Genomic DNA, 23,541 nt, shown 5'->3' with positions numbered 1-23,541 from the left:
CTAGGCCCACTGGGGTTTCATTTTTGCTTCAAGAAACCAATCTGACGCAACACTGGAAAAGACTGTCGTTGTGTTCAAGCTGTGTTGAAGGAGTTAGCGTACCAGTGAAGCTATTCAAGCCTGAAATAGCATCCCAATGCAAAATATGTAGCAGCAGCACAAACGTCCCCCACACTAAAGTTAGCCTCCATAGTCCACATTTCTGAAGAAGGTCCATGAATAATCAGAGCTTCAGGAAATTGTGGAAAGATAAAAAGGCAGAATAACACTTTGCTCCAATCTGTTGGTTGAAGAACCTGAATAATCTGATTATATCTACTTGATCAATAATTTAGCAGCAAATGGGGTTTTGAATTGAAAATATTTATTTTGATGATATATAGATTTCTATTAAAATACAGTGAATTACAATTAATTATTTACAGATCATGCAGTTAACTTGATTCAAATTTTTTTACCGAGACTAAGACTACAGAAATATGCTTTCAGACCAGCTAGACATTTCCATAGCTCTTAGCCAAAAATCTAAGATTGTAATCTTTGTCTGTAAACAATTAGAAAACAATTGGTTTTTAACACAATATTTCAGCAAACCAGTCACCAGTTAAGGTCACCAGATCCTGAAAAAAGCTCCATGTCCTGCAGATGTTCCCTTAACCACTGGAAGCTGACCTCCATTAAACCTGTAGATCTAGTTATCATGTTACACAATATGTGTGCATCTGTTCCATCTGATCAACAATAAGTCATAGTTGGTGCTCATCAGAAGCTGCTGCAGCTCCTCACAGACGTGTTTGTAAAACCAGTTAGCAGCTCAATGAACACGGCTGCCGCCTCTATTCCGGCTCACGCCTTACTCTGATTATGGATGCTAAGCTGTTCAGTTCATCCATCTGTCTTTCTATATTCTGCAGCCAAGTGCACTCCCCACTCTGTGATCCTCAACTTCTCTGTTGTTTTTCTTTCTCCACATGCTGTTTCCCTCGCCATGTTTCTTCTGCCTTCTTCACATGTTCTGTCGGATTTATCAAGGTAGAGCTAACAGGTACAGAGGAATTAGATGAAAAAGAATGAAAGAGATGAAATGCTGACAAAAGGTCTCAGAAACAAAGGAGAGCGGAACAGTGGAGATGAAAAATAAAATTACTCCAGAATGTGACATAAAAACAGTGACATCCAGTGAGTCAAAAACCACGGAGATAATTAAAATTTGCTCAAATTAAATGTATTCATGGGTGTGTTGTATTTTAATCAATGACTAAGTAGAAATTCCGTCATTTTATGGCTAAAATAATTTAAATTAATTATTTTATTCTTTTTACAAATCTCGTTCAACCTTCCATATTAAAAAGAAAAATCAAGTATGAATTGGTTTGCCATCAAGATTATGAAAATACATATTTTAACTCCATCCAACCACAGTGGTATTTATAGATTTTACTTGATCATAGCAGTCATGCTTCATACACAATGACTGGATCAGGGCTAAGAACCTGCTAGCAGTTTTAATTTTACCATAATAGCGTCCCTAAGTTAGTTAAATTTGGATCCAAACTTAAATTATTTCCCAAACAAATATCTTGCAACACCTTACACTGAATAAATATATAAATGCATAAGCTCATAATAGACCAACATTTGGAAACTATCATGACAATTGAGAATAACATCTGACTAAACCAACATCTTCAGCTATCAAATCAGAACATTCTGATTCGGTAGCGTTTATTGACTCAGATAGCAAACGTCAGTAGATTCTGATTAGTTTAGATGGCTAATCAGAATTAGTCACCTAGATATAGCTAAAAGTAGAATTTAACCATTATTAAATTTTTATAAACTACTATTGTTGACTTTTCTTATCTTTATAGCTAATATTTGATACTCTGCTAAGTCTTTTTATAGCTGTAATGTATGCTGTGTAATAGAATGAACATCCTTAGCTGGCCATCATCACAAAGCAGGTAACTTTCATAAAGTTCTCACATGGTGTATATGTGAAATAATGGCTGTAAAGACCCATTTCATCACTTCCATTTTGTCAGCCACTTTACCAGATATGCCTGTTAAGTTTCTTGCTTACAGAAATATCAATCCAGCCATCTATTTAACAATAACAATAGTGTTTCTAGAAGCTGTTGATCCTCTTTGGTTCAAACTGCTAATTAGTGCTGGATATCGATTTGGATTTCCAAAATCGATTCGATTCACACAAACCCAATTCAATTCAATTCACGATTCAGTTTGATTCATATGCAGCAAAGATTGCTAAAATCAAAGGTTGCATTTTCCTCAGGTTTTAGTTGGCTTTTCAATTAAAGTAATTGTTTGCTCAGTTCTTCCCTCGCCTGTTTTCAGTCTTACAGAAACTTTGCCTTAGTCACGTCTCTGTCTTGGGCAATATTTATGCAGGGTGCGTATAAAAACAGTTGCCTTTTATGTTTCCGCTAGGAATTTGTGTCATTTTAACCTTTAACCTTTCTGAAAACAAACATGGGTTGCCAATCCATTATCCAACTCATAGGAAACAAGCGGTCTTTAACATTCCCGCTATCTCCCTCTTGTCTTTTTCCCTTCATTCTCTTTCTATCATCTCCTTCTGGTTTACTGAGTACTTAAACAGTTCACTTCTCTTGTTTCATTCTTTGTACTCTTATCTACTTATTTTAATATTATTATGATATTTTATGATTTTATGTCAATGGGTAAAGTTGTAGGGGTTGAGAATCAGTATCATTCTCAAGTGGAGAAACTGAAGTGTCTTGGTGTCACGTGATGATAGGAAGGAACAGAAGATGGACTTCATCTGCAGTAATGCGGGCACTACACTACACTACTTTTGTGATAAAGAAAGAGCCGAGCCACAAAGCAAAGCTCAGGAGTTAGCAGTCCGTCTACGTTCTGAGACTCGCCCACAGTCAAGAGACATGGAGCAGGACTGAAAGAATGAGATCCTGGATGAAAGTGACCAAGAGGATCTTCCTCTAGAGGGGAACTGGACTCTGCTTTAGAGATAGGGTGAGGAGTTCCGTCATTTGGGTTGAGGTGGTTCAGGCTTCTGATCAGGATCACTCCCTCTGGAGGTTTTTTGGGCGGAGAGGGGACACCAGGAGGAGACACAAGAGAAGTCATAGAACTTTCTGAGTGTACTATGTATCCTGTCCGGTGTGGGGATATCTTCGGGTCCCCAACAATGAGTTAGGGATTGTTGCTGGGGAGATGAATGTATGGGGTTGCCTCCTTGATCTGTTGCTCCCAGATAGTGGGAGCCAGATGATTTTCATAGGGTGGCCAGGACGGGAGCATTGCTCACTCAGGCTTGGCCAGCAACTGATCTGCACCAGTTCAGAGCACAACATCCCAATTTGACAAATAATTCACTAAAGACAGAAAATATTTTCTTGAAGTGAAAAAGCTATAATGTTACATTTGTGTTGTCAACTGTTTTGTAGTGAAGCTGCAGAGGTGGCCAAAGACCTTGGCTCCACCTCATGACCACTCCCATGATGTAATCTTGGATTAGTGGAAGACAACAGGTGCAGTTGTCTCAAAACTGCATTAAATAAAGGGGAAAGGGACCAAATCTGAAGTGAAATGTGTGTGTGCAAGCTGCCCCATCACAGAGTAGTGCCCCCTTTGTCCCTGCTGTTCAATAACTTGAGAGAAGTCCTGGAGTCCCATTACACCAAGTCTAGGAAGGGGGAGGCAGTTCAGCCGCAGGAAGATGTTGGATGAAAAGAAAGAAAAGTTAGACAAAGGCCGGATCACAATGTCTCCAGACTATTAGAGCTCTGTTTGATTTGAGCTCATTGTCTTGATAAGACTGTCAATGTAAGTCTCTTTTTTTCATCAGTGCAGCAAAGCAGGGGCAAGAATGAGGATAGAGGAGCATCCAGAGATTAATGGAGTGAAAAGACAGGAAGAAAGACAAAGGTGAAAAGGAAGTGGGTTGGGGAAGACAAGGGATTTTAGCTTCTTTACATTTAGTTCCCATGCTTTTGCAATGTGGGAAAAGGCTTTGAAGAAATCTACCTTAAAACACAGACACACACACACAGACACACACTTAATATGTCTTTCTATCTTCACAAGGACTTTGCATTGACTTCCATTCATTTTTCATTGATTTCTATAGCCTACCCCTGGCCCTTCCCTAAATCTAACCATTACCAGTACATACCAAACCTAAACCTGACATCACCTCATTTCATTTAGTCCAAACCTAACCCCTGACCCCAAAACACCACTTGGTTTCACGGAGTCTGGGCTTTTGGCCAGCAGTCTGTCCCCACAACATAGTATGTGTTAAGAAAATGGTCCTTATACTGTATCAGATGTACTGCCACAAACACACATACACATATGCGCCAGAGTTTCCTGTGAAAAAGGAGTATGTGAATAGCTTCATATTCCAGAACATGTCTGACTCCATATCATTTATGAATGTTTATCTGGCCTTTGTCCTGGTTTTAAGATAAGACTTCAAATTGTTTTCATTTTTATTCTTAGAATCTTTCATGTTGTCTTTCTCTCTGAGTTTCTCACTGATTGTTTTCGTCTCTGATGTTTTAAAGTTCTCTTACGTTTGCTAACTCTCCCTCTGCCTTCTCCTCTTTCGTCTCCCTCCCTGACTCAATTTGTCAAATTCCTCCTGATAGAAAACACATTCTATTCATAAGGCAGGTCTCACCCAGCAGCCCCCCCATCCCCTGACAGTAGCAATTCAATTACAGCCGTAGAGGCGATAGGGAGAGAGAGGCAGCAATATGACAGTTACAGAGTGTTTACATAAACAAACTTTCACTCACAATCCAAGCTTTGTGGGACAAGAATGACTTGAGCATGGCTTTATATGCGAGCTGGGGGATTTCTGTGTGTGCGTGTGCATTTGTGTGTGCTTCATATTTTGGTTATTTTAGATCAGGTTCTTTACTGGACTCCCTTAAGGTAAATTTGAAAGTAGGGGAGCTGCAGTACTTTGGTCAAACATCTCTCTCTTTCCACTCACTAAAACTTTTGAATTATAACTAAGAAAAGGACAAGAAGAGAAAGGAGGATGATTTTAACAAATAACAGTGATAGAAATGTTCATTGATGGTCCACTGCAATACTGAGTGTATTAAAAGGAAACTGTAATTTTTTTTTAATACAGTCAGTGAGAGATACACGGCGATTCCCTAACTGTTCCCAGTTCTGTATTCACACACAGTATTCTGTACACATACACACACATGTATATACCACATAAATTACTTTATTATTTATCTGTTTTGTTTGTATATTAAATTTCTTAATCTGGGACCTGAGTCCGAATTTTGTACCACAACCAAGCAAAGGTGGTATAACAATAAAAAACCCTTTTATCCTTGAAGGTTTCACCTTACTAGCACTCATTAGGCCATTCTGCATGGTAGAGCAGTGTCAATCTTATTAACCAAAATTATATATGTATGTTGTATATTATTTTGCATATTATTATTCTACTATTTATGTGCTTACCTCAGCCACATAAATGAGGGCCATCATGGTCTAGAGTAAATGCAGACATTTTGGACTCACTCACTGATTGCAGTGTAATGATGAGGTTTCTTTTTACAAACTATTTCTGAGCACCAGTTCTAGCTTTCACAACTGAACATGTCTGAACTTTTTTTTTGTCCTTAGGTCCTTTTGCTTTCTCAGTGTTTCCCTCGTAAGACACCAGAATATTCGTTGTAGGGACATACAGTGCAGCAGTGAAATTGTTGGAAAATGTTGTTTCTGGCTAGTAACAAGCAAGCACTTAAACAGACAGGAGTTATGTCTGTTGGAATTAACCTCAAAAATTTATTTCCATTTTCTATCAATACTATTGAAAAGACTGTTGGAAAGTGTGCATTTTGGCCTCTAGTTGTGTGCTTTTGTTATCTTGATTTCTATGAAAATATATGTATATACATTATATTTATATTTATAATGTTGAACACTATTTTCTGAACGTGGACATGAGTGTGTGTGCCAACAAAACAGTTGTGGAAATTACCCCATAACTTACTGTTTAACATTGACACATCAGTAGTCTAGATTAAACTTTGCTGCCAAACAAAGCTGCTTTTTAAACCGTTATTTCTGAGTTTACTTTTGCTGGATGGTTCTTTACACTGATTATCATTGAATGCTTATGAAAATGAAACATGTTCTGTTACCTTCCACATTTACAATATGTTGAATACATACCTTGTATTGCATAGTGAACAATTAGTTGGCACCATTAAGGCCCAGAAGTGATCTCCAAAGGAAATGGAGACACAACAATGGGAAAGTGTGAGGATGAAAGAATGAAGGTATGTAACTGTTTTGTTTGTGCCCCTCAGGATTCTCAGTGTTTGTTCTCTCTTCTTCCATTTGCTTTGGGCCACTGAAATTTACTAAATGACTCATTAATGCGCTACATGTGTCTGCCTTATCTGCTGTATTATAGTCCTCTTGTCAAGCCAATTATATTTGTGTTTTCCCCGCTCTGCCTTAGTGTGTAGGAGCCGCGTTGCACTGCAGTGGTGATGGCAGCCGGTGGAGGAGGTTGTGGTGACCTTGCTATTGGTGGCTTTTGTATCGCACTGCTGCTCCTCCATCACGTTAGCTCGTTAGCTAGTTATCAGTCTGACTCAATGGGCTCCCTGAACCAAGCAGCATTATTAGACTGTTTGACAATGATACGCAGTCCCACTGAGACGTCCCTGCAATCGCATCCACATATGCAAAGAAACCCTCTGCACTGGGTATTGTCCACAGATGAGAGGCGTAGGTGAGTTGTTCTTTTTAATTAATCATTTGTCCTTCAAACGAGGGAAAGTTTCAGTGCCACAGATAATTAAGTCCCAGAGTCGGGCAACGGTGGAGCCGGCAGCCACCTGCTGCCTTTGTAGCACTAATCTTTGTCTTGTAGGAGCGTTGTCCCCACGGTAACACAAGCCAGGCAAGCAGAATGAGAAACACCTCTGAATCCCCACATGATCTTCATCTTCCCTCTTCCACCTCCGTCCTCTTGTTTTTTTAATTCCTCTTGTTTTCCTCTAATTCTCCTCGTCCTCTATCTTTTTATATGGGCCTCGATTTTTGGCTGCTTCCATCCATCTGTCCTCATGTCAGACTTCTCTCTTTACCTAATGCATGTAGAAGTGGTTCAGTTGCAGACAAGAAAACCCTCATGCAAGAGTGTGCAAATGAATGAACGTGTGTGCTAATTGAGTTTTCATGAGAAAACAGTTATTGACAAAAAGATGGAAAAGGAGGACAGTGAGTTCTCCATTTATAATTTGATTTAATGATTTAATTTGCTGTGATATTATTTCTTGTCCTTTCCCATACATCTAAATGTGAAGAAATTACATTTTGTGAACCATCAAGTTCACTCATTCTTAACAACAGCCACAAAATGCAGGCAGAATTGCGATACGCAAAGCCTGTGAGCGCACCCTGGTGGTCAAATCATTATTAGCTGAATTACTCAAAAGACAGGGCCGTGTCGGCCACTTCAGTCATCTGGTATCCTGAGGAATTGTGGGTAACCTCCTTAAGTCCAGTTGTAGGGTCGCGGTGTGGCCTCAGTCCTCTACCAGGCTGTTGCAGGTTTGTGTTCGGCCTGATGACCACTGCAGTATGTGGTCCTCCTCACAACCCGCTTTCCTGTCACATCACTGTCAAATGAAGGCCGGAAAAAACGTAAACAAAAAAGGACAGCTGTAAACGGTATAATGGACAGTCATTGGTGTGATGACGAGCTGAAGGTGCAGGAGCAGGAGCTTCTTAAAGAGACAACAACCCCATTTCAATATGGGGTATTGTATTTTGATATTTACAGCATTACTATTGCATAGTTACTGGATTATATTACAAAATGTCTCTATGTGCCTAGAATATAGATTATATGGCCCTTTTAAGACAAGGTACCATTAGCCCACTGCTGCGACATACATTTATTAGTGGTGGTGTAATACAGATGAAATCTCTAGGCTGAGTTGCTTATACTTTTGTCAATATACATAAAAAATGTTTACCAGCTGGAGCTGTTTGGGATAGCTGGATGTCACATTATGGATGTTACATTGCCACATATAGGTGTACCTAAAGTTTTACACCATAGAAAGTGAAGTAAAATCCACCATAGTTTGATGGGGACATTGTCCCTCCATCTGATGGGCCCTTACTGTCCTGAAGCCCTGACAGCTGATGGTGTTTAGAAGAGAAGCAGCAGAGGAAACAGTGGTGCAGAGAAAGAGTTGTTTCCTTTTCTGTTAAATCTCATAATCTTTATTTTTCTTCCTCATTATAAATATCTCTCTTTCATGAGGCTTTACTTTTTTCTTACTCTCAATCTTTTAGATCCTGCGATACACAATTGTTTGCATTCAGTGTTTTGCGTATCATTACTTTAACTTTCATTTTGTACCTCTTTCTCTTTTGTTTGCCTTTCTTCATGTCTTAATACACCAGTCCATCTAGTTTATTTATTCCGTTTATTTTTCATGTATTTTCTGTACTTGTCAGATTTTCCCGTCTTTTCTTCCTTCCCTTCCATTACTGCCGCTGCCCCTTCCCTCCACCTCTTCCCACTGCCTTTCTCTCTCTATCACCACCCCCTCTCTGTTTCAAGGACATTTATATTATAAAGGATGAATTTGCATATTAATTCATTTCTTTCAATTTTTCAGATTAGACGTTGTCAACATGTATCAGCAGTGATCAACCAGTGCATCCACCAGAGACCTGGCTGCGTGTCTGTGTGCTTGCTTGCATGTGTAAAATGTTCTTCATCTATTTATTCAGTGGATCCATGCTGGCTGTTGAGGACAAGCAGCAGACTCACAGATCCTGCATGACTCTGATCTTGTATTTCTACCTGCAGAGATTACGTGTTGATGAAGGCAGAGTTCAGTCTGTGCTCTAACAAACACGTAGAACTTATTTCTGTGTTTCTTCTCTATGTTTTCAGATGTGTTGTGACATTTTTTTCATCTTGAATGTAATAAAAGGCATCAAGCTTATATGGTTTAATAGCAGTTGCAGTTATCCAATAAATCTGCCTGACAGAAATGTTATATTTGTTTATTTCACAAACATGTTTCTGATGTAACTTCTGGATTTTTGAAACCATGTGAAACATTAACTTAGTTTATTACAATCAAATCACTACTTGTCATTTACGCAGGAAAGTAATAAAGTAAAATATATTTCTCTTAATTTTGATCATAACTTTGTTTTTGGAAGAATTAATAAGCCTAAAAGTAGATTTTCCATCATGCACTGTTCATCCAGTTTTCTCTTTTGTATGTTGATCAAATAAAGTGGAATAAACTCTTGATGTGAAATTGAAATACTAGTTCAAGAAGACTTCAAGAAGCATGATAACATTTAGTTTTCTCATCAAATGCACTTAGACTAAAACCTGAAGAACTGCAACAATCACTGACATCTACTGGTCAAGTTAGAGAATTCAGCCTGTTAGAAATGCAATCCATCCACCAGCTGGCAGAAAAAACATAACCTTGGTTTTTTGTTGTTAGTGGTTTTCTTTTCATTTTTTTCTGGGTTTTATTATTCCTTCTCCCAAGTATGTGCTACTATTTTTAGGAGATAATAACTCTGATTCAGTATTTTTGAAAAGTGAAAAATTGTACAACGTTCTTGTCAATAGCGAAAATAGAAACAGATAGTGAGGTTTCTACTTTAATGGAATAAGTTGAAATACTTATTCAACTTATTGAAGTATTTCAATAAGTTGAAATACTTCAACTGTATATTTCAAATACAGTTGAAATACAGTATTTCAACTGTATTTCAACACATACAGTTGAAATACTGTATGTGTCGAGGAGGTACTCACTTAAACTGCAGTAACATTAAATTGAATGAATTGGACATGTTTGTTTTATTTGGTGTTTTCTTTTTTCTGGGACTAAGGCCCAAACAAATATTAGACCACAAAACAAGTTAATGGAAACCGAAACCAATCCGAAGGCAGTGAATAGAATGCAACAAAACCTTTGCTTTTTGGGTGACAAAGTCTTGAACCAAGTCAACATTGTTTGTAATAAAACTTGCACACACTCGCCTCTGTTCCATATAAACACCTAAACATTGTCAAACTTAACTTTTAAATTCAAAATATTTCTAACTACACAAGCAAACTAATTCTGCCTTACCTCCAGGAGTCATTTAACTTTATGGACTGGTCTGTAGGATCCCTCACAAGTGAGAGAGGCATGTTAATGTTATGTTTGCCCACATCAAAACTACCACTGACTTCAGGACAGGAACCATGTTGGTCAGACTGTGAGGAACATTCAACCTAAACCCACCAAAGATGTTAACAGCTGTTGGTTAGCTCATTTCTTTTTGCTTGTCTTTGTGTTGTTCGTTGTGCAGTGGAGTCCAGCAGTCCCAGCCTCCTGTCTCCTGATAACTCTCTGGAACGATCCTTCTTCATCCGGATGAAGTCCACTCTAACAAAGAGAGGCGTGCACATCAAGTCCTCAGGATATAAAGTAAGAGAATCAGCTAAACTATGCATACAATCATTGAAGGTAACATGATTTCTTTCTTAAGGTGAACATTAAAATTCTTAGACATGTTTGTGGATCTTGATAGTGAGATTGGAATAAAAGGAAAATCCGCAATTACTTGAGACACCCTCTAGAAATACTTCTAACTGCCTATCTTAATAGTTCATACACAATGTATACCTTAATATGCACTAATCTGAGCAGTGAAAAACCACCTCTTCTCCTCACCTGAAGCTAACATGCACAGTCTTTCTTTTTTCTGTTCTTAATAAATCAGTGGCAAGGCAAATGAATGGCACTGCTCAATTGGCTGCTTTGCAAAGGGCAACACATAGTTGCTTAGTACTGTACAAATAAAGGATTTGCTTCATAATAAAATGTACAAAAAGTTAAAGTTTCCACAGATAGTTTGGAGACCTAAGCAGACTTTCAGTTTCTTAAAAGAACTCCAATCTCAAAACATCTAAGCAGTTTATGTAAATAATAGTTTGTGAATCTTGAAAGTCTGTTGTTATATTTGCAGTAGGCAGTTAATTACACAGAAGCTATTGATTATTTAGACAGAACAGATGTAGAAGGTTGTGTGCCACCAACAGTCGTCCGGTGAGAAACACGTACTGAGAATGGAACATGTAAAGTGTCTCCATGGGAGACTGAAGCCATACAGAAAGAGACTATTACACTATTGCATTTAACTGAATGTCTTTGCAGGAGAAATTACATCTCTTATGTAAAGTATGAGGCAGAGAACATATTCAAGCTGAAACCTGTTCATGTTTGTGCCAGCATTAAAGAAAAAAGTGAGTTTCTCTTTAAAAAGCTGTGCTTGCTAGTTGACTCTGTTTTTCAGGTCATTTTAAAAACAAAAAGTGTTTAAAATGTTCTTTTTTATTTTGTGTTTTTTTCAATGTTTCGCTGTCAGGTTTACGTGGATTCTCCCTCTCCGGCATTTAAAGTAACAAATGTTGGAGTCATCCATGTCCACATCCAAAGCTGTCACGCCCTCTGACTGTGACCTGCTGTGTTTTCCCTGTCAGGTGATCCACATCACAGGGCGTCTGCGGATCAGGATGGCTCTGACGCACAGCCGCTCGGTGCCTAATCAGATAATGGGAATGGTGGTGGTAGCTCACGCCCTTCCACCGCCCACAATTAATGAAGTTCGCATCGACTGCCAAATGTTTGTCACCAGAGTCAACATGGATCTCAAGATCGTCTACTGTGAGAACAGGTAGGGGAGAGAAAAATTAACTTCAGGGATTCTTTTGTTTGTGTCAGAGGATAACATAAAAAAATTTAATGGATCTCAACAAATGCATCTAGTCTTTTCAGATCAATTTCTATAAAGTGTTTTCTATATATATTAACAACAGGACCATAAAGATGTCAGTTTTACCCCCTGCAGAATTTTAGCTCTTTTTAACTGCGATAAATTGGATATTCTTTATGTCATATTTCTTGTTTTTTACTAAGGTGGCTCTCTTCAGCAGCTCCTCTTTAGGAATATGTATAACTTATTGGTTGTCCTTGTTGGTTGTCACAAGAACAACCAATGGAGTCACTTTTACTACCACTAGTAAAAAAACCCGGCTGTCACACTGCTGGGTTGTAATGAAAACAAATAAAGAAAACTTGACTGATATGGATTTTTTAAGAAGTAATAGAATAGAATAGAATAGAATAGAAATATCCTTCATTGTCTCACAGTAGGAAAATTCATATAAGGAGCAAAATGAAAGGCAAATGAAATCTTGCATATTCACACAAAGGTGAATGTGTGAGTATCTAATTCTGTAAGAATTAGACTCGGTACAGAAAAGGCAAATTTACTGCATGAGAAAAACAATAACAGCCGATTGAAATGTGCAACTGAGTAGGATACATTTAAAAATGTACGTTTGCATATAAATTTATGCAAAAAACATTTTTTTTTTTCCAGAAAAACAGCTGGTCCTCCATCTTTCCATAGATAAGTCCTTATGCAAGTCCTTGTTTCTAAGTAATCACATAATTATGCTTGGAAAATACGCAACAAAGAAGTTCTGCCCAGATTTTACATGCAGAGAAATCTGCAAAAAATCCCAAACCAAGTGTTGCATGAACAGAATGGTTTTGTCTTTTCTTCCAACTCTGTGAAAGAACTGATTCCTCCTTTGTTGCAAAGTACATAATGACCTTAAGATCTGAATTTGAGAGAAGCTGCTTTGCAAAACAATCTGAAGAGAGTGAGATTAGTGATTAAGAGTAAAAAAAACACACAAAGAAGAATGCGTTGGTGACATATTACAGCAGAGCTGTGACCTAAAGTTTTCCTGTCACTTTCATCAGTAAAACTGCCACATAAAATATAAAACCCTGCATAATGCAGCTTGATTCAAACATCTGCTGCATAATTAGGGGTCCAAGAAGGTGGAAGCCAGCGAACACAGCTGCCTTCTATTCATCCGTGGATATGGAACCCTGCTGTAACTCCTGTTTTCTTGATTTTTTTTTGGTTTTGTTCAGGTTAATGCCTTTAGGCTTATGACCTAAATCTTAACATCAAATGCATTACATAAATGTTATTTTACTTGATATGATTAGAATCCTTGCATAATAAGAGATTGTTGCTACACCACAGAAAATGCAAATGCTTCTTACAAAACCTCACCTTGGGGTTACACTTAATAATGGACCTGCATATTTTATGTAGAGATGCAGTCAAATAGTGAAAATGAATATTTTTAAAGCCTCTCAAATTAAAAACTTTATTGCTAGCTCAAACTGTGAACAAAGTTGGACAACTCTCAGACATAATGACAGATATTGAGATTAAACTCTCATCCCAAACCAGAAGTCTGGTCCTGGGTTTACACAATATGGAAAACATCCAACACCAGGAAACGCTGCAGTGAGGAGTTATTTATTTTGCAAACATGTTCTTACAATCTGGACATTACATTAACAGTATCTTACATATGTTAATGAATAGTTAAAGTGAACGTGGTTCATGTGGTTATGTGGTCAGCAAATAAATCTGAAATGAACCTAAACCTGAACTTAAAAAACATTAACATTATGGTGATCAGCCCCGTAATACAGAGAGCTGGAGTGGAGAATAACACCCCCGTCCCTAGCCCTGCCCCTAAAATATAATGATGTAATTGCAGTATCAGTTTGAAAATATAATTTTTATTTACTTTTTTGTATAAAAAAATGTTTATACCTTCCACAACAATCACTTAAAAAATCATTGTTGGCAGTACAGACTCCAAATCCCTCATTTAAATTCATGTTTCCACTGACGTTATGAAAAAAGGTCTTTGGTGATGTTGAGTCACTTTACCATCACCAGAGTCTTTGGCTTCCTCTGCAGACTCTACTGGAACTGTGTCTGGGTCAGAATCAAATCAACTACACATGAATAATTTTTGTTTTTTTAAATCACTTTTAAAATCAGTAATTGTTGCACAAGTCAGGTTTTCAGGTTTTCTTTCATTAAAGTCGGGTCCCAAATTATTCATATTATACATTAATTATAGCCAAAGCAACATATTATCTGAACAGAAAGTCACTCCACATCTTGCATTGTTCAATGACTGAGTCATATCTGTTTTTTTGTGCAGAAGTGGGGCAATACTTATAAATCAACATTGCTAACAATCACTAACAGTATTGCAAAAAAGAGCTGCCAGAGTAAAACACTGTGCTAGTTTTCTTACACACACAAATCCCTTATTTCTTAAGTCTACTTTATTAAAATTGCAGGAAATTGAGAGAAATCAAACTGCACTTATGTTTGATATCCGTTATAATGTGTTTCCTAAACATCTTTGGGATTTTATGAAAGGGAGGGTGGGTACAACTTAAGGGAAACACTGAATTTCAAAACATGTAGCATCCGAACATCTATGAGAAGATTTTGTGTCACTGTATCTGGATGGAACGAACTGAATATGGATCTAAAACAATGTCCAAACTTCAACCAGTTTAAAAATAAACACAAAGCTATGATACTCACATTGTACAGGGAACCTTAGCTTTATGTCAGGTTGTTATTTACAATCATCTGTTTTCTTGTCTTATTGTCTTATTAGTTAGTTTGTAACCATCTTGTCTATGTCATATAATTTATTACTGAACAGGCATATGAATATTATAACATGATTTTAATTACAATTTTTTTTATTAATATTGAGTTGTTTGTTCTCCTGTTTGTTTTTAAAACCTGCTTGAAATAAATAAATACAAAAATATGTAAATACATTATATTTTGTTTTTTTGACAAACTTCCTGATTACTTAAAGATGTAACAATGTCACAATTTTTAAACTATCCTAAAAATGATTTGACTGTTTTTGCATCCATGTTTCATGGCTATTTCCAAGGATAAAGAAGTTGTCAGCCTTGTTGGAGCTCCGTATTCATGAGGAATATGACCTAATCCTCCCTGGTTTAACAGTGAAATATGTCTCTGATGGTTCTATCGCCTTCCTTCTGTCCAGATAAAGCAGATAGCCATCAGGATCTTGTGCAGGAGCTAACGCCTTGACTGCAAAGATTCATATCAGGCAAAATAAAAAATAAAAAAAGAAATACCTCCTTCATGTTTTATAATAAAAAGAGCAGGGAAATGATGGTAGACAGATTGCTTTTTTGTGGGCGGAAAAGTGGATACAATGCAGCAGATGATGATATTCACTGTGGAGCGACAGAAATCGCCGCTGTGTTAAAGAGACAAGCGTCGGTTCCATTACAGCTCAATTTTGAGGATAAGTTTCTATGAGAATGAGAAAATGGAAAGATGCTTTTTCTCCAAAGAACAAAATGGGCTGTTATCTGCTGTACAGACATTAGTCGCCCTCAACCATCCTCGATCTGACTAAAACGGGAAATTGTCTGCTCCATTCTGTGGTATTTTTGTTCACGTTAATTTTTTTAATGCTGATGAGTGTTAGCCATACCTGAACCTGACTGACTAGTTTCTTGTCCCTTAGTCATAAAGCATTTGTTTTAAATGGGAAATGTGTTTCTTGTGATACTAGTTGGATCATGTTCTTGGTGCTATTGAGCTTTACAACATGTCTAAAATAAATTTTAGGTTTTTGTAACCAAGAAATCTATAAGAGTTGTAAATGTGAAACAGAAGAACCAAATAATTTTATCCTGACACATTTTGTTGAGAAAACAAAATGTAGCATTTGAACCAATCACTGATCCCATCTGAGCAGTTATTTCAGAGATTAAACACTAAAGGCAACACAAAGTAAAAAATGAAAAAAGTATTGACTTAATTATAAAACTAATCAATTAAATGGATAAAATAATGCAACAGGTTCAACTTAAATACAATAATTGTGACTCAACATGTTCGTCTTGGAGTAGCTTTACAAATGGTGCTGCTGGAACAAAACGCAGCGTTTAAAAACATTTTTTCTTAATGGGGCCATCAAACTCCTCGTGGACGCGGCCGTCCATTTACATGACACATTATCTATACTAAATATATTTCTGAGGTGGTTGATGCTTTATAAGTACACTGCCTGGCCAAAAAAAAAGTCGCCACCAAAAAATGGTCAGACTCTCTAATATTTTGTTGGACCGCTTTAGCTTTGATTACAGTCCGCATTCGCTGTGGCATTGTTTCAATAAGCTTCTGCAGTGTCACAAGATTTATTTCCATCCAGTGTTGCATTAATCTTTCACCAAGATCTTGTATTGATGATGGGAGAGTCTGACCACTGCACAAAGCCTTCTCCAGCACATCCCAAAGATTCTCAATGGGGTTAAGGTCTGGACTCTGTGGTGGCCAATCCATCTGTGAAAAAGATGTCTCATGCTCCCTGAACCACTCTTTCACAATGTGAGCCCGATGAATCCTGGCATTGTCATCTTGGAATATGCCCGTTCCATTTGGGAAGACAAAATCCATTGATGGAATAACCTGGTCATTCGGGTAGTCAGCTGACCTCATTCTTTGGGCACACAATGTTGCTGAACCTAGACCTGACCAACTGCAGCAACCCCAGGTCATAGCACTGCCCCCACAGGCTTGTACAGTAGGCACTAGGCATGATGGGTGCATCACTTCACCTGCCTCTCTTCTTACCCTGATGCGCCCATCACTCTGGAACAGGGTAAATCTGGACTCATCAGACCACATGACCCTCTTCCATTCCTCCAGAGTCCAATCTTTATGCTCCCTAGCAAACTGAAGCCTTTTTTTCTGGTTAGCCTTACTGATTAGAGGTTTTCTTACGGCTACACAGCTGTTCAATCCCAACCCCTTGAGTTCCCTTCGCATTGTGCGTGTGGAAATGCTTTTGCGTTCACAATTAAACATACTCCTGAGTTCTGCTGTTGTTTTTCTTCGATTTGATTTGACCAAACGTTTAAGTAATCGCCGATCACGATCATTCAGGATTTTTTTCCGACCACATTTCTTCCTGGAAGACGATGGTTCCCCACCATCCTTCCAGTTTTTAATGATGCGTTGGACAGTTCTTAACCCAATTCTAGTAGTTTCTGCAATCTCCTTAGATGTTTTCTCTGCTTGATGCATGCCAATGATTTGACCCTTCTTAAACAGACTAACGTCTTTTCCATGACCACAGGATGTGTCTTTTGCCATGGTTGTTTAAGAAATGAGGAGTTACTCATTGCATCAGCTGGGGTTAAATAACTTGTTGCCAGCTGAAAGATAATCGCCTATGCAGTACTTATCCAATAGGAGGCTTGTACCTATTTGCTTAGTTAAATCCAGGTGGCGACTTTTTTTTTGGCCAGGCAGTGTATTTTAAAACTATCCAAAGGTGAGATAAAAGAATATGATTGAGTTCTAGACGAGACAGTGAAAGACATTGATGTGTTTTTGTTGACACTACGTGATGTAGTGGATCCTCTTTATGTATCTCATAGTTATCAGGGTCAGCCCAGTTCCTCCTGCCCAGATCCACTACAACACGTTTCAAATACAACAAAACAGTTTATGCCCAGTTGAGGTTTGCTTTGCTTCACAACAGGCTGTATTAATAAGGAGATGTATTACTGTTACAGACAAGTTTCATGTAAAATGACAAGGACACTAAAATGTACCAATTGATTAATGACAAAGAGATTCAGTTTCAGTTGAGCCGGTTAACAACATGCCACCTCAAGGTACTTTCCAAAAAAGCATCACTTCAATCCATTCACACACACACAGTCCAGTTGATTCCAGTTATCAATGCTAGTGCAGTCCAGTTCTGTTCTCTCCTCCCTGCTTGGTGCTGGGTGGTCTTCCTGTCGGGGGTTGGTTGGGGCCCCTGGCCGTCGGGGGTACCGGCTCCGAGGTGTGGCCTGCGTGGCCAAAATACTTCCCAGTTCTGTGTCACTTGCCGCACTGTCCTTTTCTACTTCATGTTCATTTTGAGAGCAGCGTGAAGTTATCTTTGCATGACTTTTATTTCTGGGGGATCTCTAAATTAAAACCAGACTCAATACAGGAAACTGCTTCGACATTATGAGATGTGAAAGATTCTTATCAGTTCTTTATTAGTCACACTATTCTTTAATGTTCACACAAAAGTTGGCATAACATTTTGGCATATTCTCAAGGGAACAAACAAAAAAACAAAAAATAGATTTTAATTTTCCATAAATGTTTTAACCATCCACATAAAAACAGGGTTTTTAACATACTTATCTTGCTCATATACTCATCAAAATTTTTGATATGTGGTCCTGTTCACTAATGGTTACCTGGGAGACGATCTTTAAACTGAACAACCTTTTGGGAGACATTAGAAAAAATGTCCTCTTTAACTTGAGGTCTGCTTTGGTGTTTTTGTGAAACTAGAAATCAAAAATAAAAACAGCATACATGATTCTGTTTCTGTGTTCTGACCTGTGGGTCTTCGTCCTCTTTTCATTTTGCTACTTGTTTACTTTGTTTCAGAATCAGTGATTACATGGACTTGACCCCTGTGGACATTGTAGGGAAGAGGTGCTACCAGTTCATTCATGCGGAAGACGTAGAGGGGATCAGACAGAGTCACCTGGACTGTGAGTACCTTCACCACTTCTGGCCCACCGCAGCCATAAAAACATCTGTCTTTATCATGGCTTTAGCTGTGTTTGTGTAATTCATTTTCACACATTTCTAAAAAAAAATAAAACAGGATTGAGTATTTCCATGGCAACTGAATCAGCTTTAAATCAGTGTTAATTGTTTTACTGACTGTAAATAATGAGCGAATTGTAGCTAAAAGGTATCTCCAAACCAAAAAACAAACATCTAGCTAGTCTGCCACTCCCAGACACACGGCACCACCAGAGAACCGAACGCCTTACGCCGCCACAGAGGAAAAGCACAAGGGCAGCAGCTGCCAGGCCAGAGAGGCACCTTTTCACCATCCACACCGTCTTCCACCATGCAGACCAAGCCCAGGGGCCAGTTCCCTATGGAATTCAGTTCAAAGGGAGGAAGAGCACGTTACCACTCCATTTAGTGAACAAGCCCCAGCAAGGTCGAAAAGGAAAGTACACCTCGGTGCTTGAGGGCCTCTGTCCTGCAATTCTTAGATGCCTCCTTGGTCCAACACACTTCAAATAAACATTTTAATTACCTCTTCAGTGCAGTCAAGTGTTCCAGAGTCCTGCTAATGACCTCATTATTTGACCCAGTGTGTTGAATCAGAGACACATCTAAAAGTTTCAGGACACTGGCCCTGGAGGTTGGAGCCGGCCAAGCCCAAAGCATGTCCAGGACCCATACACCACCTGAAGCCAACTTTTTAAATGAAGAAGGTAAAGTTTGAGCAATAGACTTGTTTGAACATCAAATAAACCCTTATGATTAAACCAAACATCACTTTAGACATGCATAAAACCAAAAACCTTTGTAACAGAACAAGGCTTAGGAAGTGAACGGAGCCGTTCAGTCGGTGTTGGCCACACTTTCAAATATTAACTTTACATTAACACCTGCCTCGTTTAGCTCGACACTGCTCTTCTCAGTGGAGGATGATTGTCTACAGCCAGGCAATTTTCATCAAGATATACGTCACGGCCAAACATTAGCTATTGGGTAAGATTTAAAACTTCAACAGAGTCTACCACGCCTCCAGGAAGCAATTGTTCTCGATAGGCGAAGGTCCAGCCGCTCTAAAAGAAGCAAAGTGTATAACAAAGGGGGCTAGTTTTTACCAGAGTTAGGGGTAGGGCTAAGCTACAGCAATATAAAACCTCAAAAAGAATTGTACAGGTACTGGACTGAAAGGTTTGAGAGAGTATGAAGAGCTTTATGTTGTTTAGAACACCTGCTCAGCCAGAAAAATAAACTCATATCCAGGGCAGTCAGCTTAAAGAATAATGACACAAAATATTTGAGATCTTACGGTCAGTCGGCCCAGCTCCAGTTCTATGTATATTGATGGAAAAACGGACTGCTTGAAGCAACTGAAAAGAAGTTCAGCACTCATGGTGTAACAGTGGCTGAGGAGGATTCCTGTAACTGGTGGGTTGCCAGTTTGGACCCCTGCTCTGTCAATCATAGTCACTATGCTGCTGTGTACCTGGACAGGACACTTCACCTCCATTCCATGCCATGGTGATCATACGGCCTGGTGGCACCATCTGAGTGGCAGTAAGTAAATATCCTTTGTACTGCCTGGCAGAGGAATATTATTGCAGCCGTGTTTCCGTTTTTGAAAGTTTAAGGCCTCTTACAGAATGTGCTCCTCTCTCGTACCTTTGCTAAGTTTTCTCTCAGCTGCAGCTCTACAATCTTATTACTGCTGTCAGTAGGCACAATGCACCCAGTGACACGGACACACATGTGCAGACTGTGGGTTTGCTGTGCCTTTTAGAGTCTGTCTGGATGATTTGCAGCTCTGTGTTTGTTGCAGCAGTCAGATCTTTACAGTGGCAGTAAAAGCTGAGGAGGCATTCAGAGCAGCGCAGCGTTTCACGGTTCGTCTGATGCAGTGTTTAGGCAGAACGCCAAATAATAACAAGCACACTGCAAGGACAACTGGCCTGATGGTAGTCAAATGTTGACAGTAGCTGTCAGATTCTTTCATATGCTAGCCTCTGTGTCTGATTATTGTGACACAGAGAAAGCATTCCTTCTTGTCTTCAAGGGATAGTTCAGGTCTTTTGAAGTAGGGTCGTGTGAGGAACATGAAGTGTTTCTTAAAGGTGTTTTTAGAAGCTGTGCGCTCTGCTGTAGCGTCCAGACAAGCTTTCAAAATATTCTCCAGGTTTTGTTATTTATTGCACAATTAAAACATCTGCAAAGATTAAAAATGCTACTGTGTTGAGTTGTCACAATACATATTGTTTAAGAAATAGATCGTTATTGTGTAATGTTGATTTTGAATGATTCCTTGTGTTTTGGTTAGAAACCTTTACAATCCGAAGAGCCATTTCTCCTCTCACTCCAACAGAATAAAACGTATTTACAGCTGCTGATGTTGCATGACATTTTGAAAAAGAGCCATTTATTATTTTTAATAATTACCTATTTTAGGTTTTTTTCGGTCATTCTTAAAGAACCACCATTTTATTTCTTTGTTTAGGTTTTTAAATAAAGAGAAACATGAAGATCGATATTTGTTCTTGGTTAGTATTTGTGGAAATTGATGTAAAAAAAAATTAGCTACAAATATTTACTGAATAATTGAATGCATTTACTCAATGAAAAATCTAATATGACCTGAATTTGTTATATATATATATTTAAAAACGAATTCGGTCGTTTTTAGAAGTTTTAGCCTTTTCTAAAGATGCAAAGAGAAACATGACTAAAATTGTGTGTGTGGTTGTTTGTCCTGTGCATCTGGATGCAACAAGACATTAATTGTACATTTCTGAAAGTTCTGTATGACGAGATAGTTGAGTTAGGTGGTGGATCTTCCCTGTGCTCGGGCAGAAGACCAGCTGTCTTTGGAGACATAGTCCGACCTTTGACCCCGATAAAGCCTCTCACTGCTGTTGGCTGCTGCCCAGTAACCTTAGGACAGCATCTGTAAGAGAATAAAAAACAAAAGAACAAACAGCTTCCTCCTCCCAGGCCACATTCTCTCCTTTACGTGCAGCAAGGTGAGCACCAACGATGTGACAAGTAAGACAAAGAAAGCTTTACTTCCTGGCTTCTCCATCCTGCCTGGTCTGGGATCTGTTGGAAATGTAACAATGAAGCTTTGGTTTGTGCTGGGCTGGCCTTATTCTTGACTGAGGAGAGTTGAGGTCAGGATGTTTCACCAATGACATGTTAACCCTGGTGAAACCAGTAACATAACCCTCCACTGTTTGGCCACTCTCTGTGGCTTCCTGATCACTAAATGTTACTAAAAACATGAAGATGAGTGGAAACGAAAGTTTAAAAAAGCAGATGTTGGTAAGCTCCACTTCATGGCTGTCCTTTGTGAACTTTCCTTCACCACATGAAGCGACGTTCCCACCACATTCCCACCACATTCCCACCACACTCCCACCACATTCCCACCCCCCTACTGGGAACACTTCATCGAACTCTGCTGGCAGCTTTTTTATGTTTTTTGTAGTGACGCGCAATATATCGGCACCAACATTGGTATCGGCCGAGATGAGTCTATTTTTAACATATCAGTATCGGCCTCATAAATAAAACTAGGTCAATATTAACAACCAATATTTATTTCCATATTCAGTCCTAAAATCTCAGTAAAATAATATCTGGTTTCTTTCAAAATAATAATAATTTTTAACTGACAACCTGATGACGATCCAGCATCAAATACTGATACATTTCCTTCCTGGGTTTTAGATTTTGAGCGAGGGTGTATGATATACGTATGTCCAACACAAAGAAGTGACATGCTGAAACTTTCTGTCATTTTTTTTTACCAAAGTTTTTGAGCTCCAAACATTCTGAGTGGTAATCAGGTAAGAACTTTACACTGGCCTTGAAGGGTCAGACAGAATGAGGTGGGTTAGATTAGAATGTGTAAAACACACACAAAAAACGGTGTGCAGTAGTGAGGCAGATGATTCCTCGCTGCGGTGAGGACGGGAGGTCAGGAAGGCGAGCTGGCTGCCAGCAGTTTAAACGACTTGGTTTTAGAGGAGCATATTCTAATAAAGCACCTTCAGTCACCCCGGCTGCTCGTTTTATTCAGCTTCTTTCAAAATTCATTTCTTTGTGAAAAGCCGGCTTTGAGAAACAGGGGTTGCAGGAAGGGGTCTATGTCTCTTCTTTTTTCCCTTTAACCAAGCCCAGCCGGTGGAGTGTTGGTGATGTTACTGTGAAAGATGGCTTTTTGTTCCAGGACCGTTTGATTTGGTGATTTATTAGCATGCCAGCGATACTCTAGAGCCTGGTTCTAAAGCAGATAACAACTAAACCTTTTCAGCAGACCTTATGAACCCGTCTGCCTAACTGGATAATGACAGATATGGTTTTTGGGGAAGGTATCACTTTTATATCTCCTTTGTCCTTTTTCTTTTTAAACTCTCAAAAAGTCCCAAGCCAGGTTTTCTGATCCACTTAGTGTCTTTACCTCAGCATGATTAGTAATAATTATGAAGATTCCTCCAGTAGGAGAAGAAATTCCACATTTTTTGTCAGGTACCATAAGAGATATTTTCTGGCCTTCATGTACAGCTCTAAATGACAGACCCTTCACTTGCTGCATTGTTGCACTCATGATGATTGATAAAGTCTATTACCTTAGAAATGAAAGTATTTTCATCCCCTCTGCTGGTCTGTTTGTGAACCAGATTGTGTCCAACAGTAACCATTGTCTCTGGGTGCTTCATTATTAAAAATAGTAATAGAAAGGACGTTGTGTGGCACAGCAATTAGAGCGGGCACCACGTTCAGAGAGGCTACAGACCTCAATGCCGCCGTCCTGAGTTCAAGTCCCATCCTCAGTACCTTGTGGCTCATGCCTTCCCTGTTTTCTCTGCCCCTTTTCTGTCGGATTACTTTCAAATAAAAGCCACAGGAGCCGAAAAAAAGTCTTAAAAAATGGCTGTAGAAAGTAATTGCACACCTGTT

The 23,541-nt window shown here is 38.8% G+C and overlaps 1 protein-coding gene across 3 annotated transcripts in view; it reads left to right on the top strand.

Annotated features, from left to right (window-relative positions):
• npas3 (neuronal PAS domain protein 3) overlaps positions 1 to 23,541 on the top strand; it is a 292,717-nt gene that overhangs the window by 252,550 nt on the left and 16,626 nt on the right. For all 3 annotated transcript variants that reach the window (XM_032548286.1, XM_032548288.1, XM_032548287.1), the window contains 3 exons: positions 10,405 to 10,523; positions 11,579 to 11,772; positions 18,457 to 18,563. In XM_032548286.1, the coding sequence (XP_032404177.1) occupies positions 10,405 to 10,523; positions 11,579 to 11,772; positions 18,457 to 18,563 (420 nt within the window). The remainder of the gene's footprint in view (positions 1 to 10,404; positions 10,524 to 11,578; positions 11,773 to 18,456; positions 18,564 to 23,541) is intronic.

The sequence above is a fragment of the Xiphophorus hellerii genome, chromosome 19 (assembly GCF_003331165.1).
Source record: "Xiphophorus hellerii strain 12219 chromosome 19, Xiphophorus_hellerii-4.1, whole genome shotgun sequence".
Classification (NCBI taxonomy): Eukaryota; Metazoa; Chordata; class Actinopteri; order Cyprinodontiformes; family Poeciliidae; genus Xiphophorus; species Xiphophorus hellerii.
Note: the sequence above shows the minus strand (reverse complement) of the source record. Positions and strands in the feature narration are given on the sequence as shown.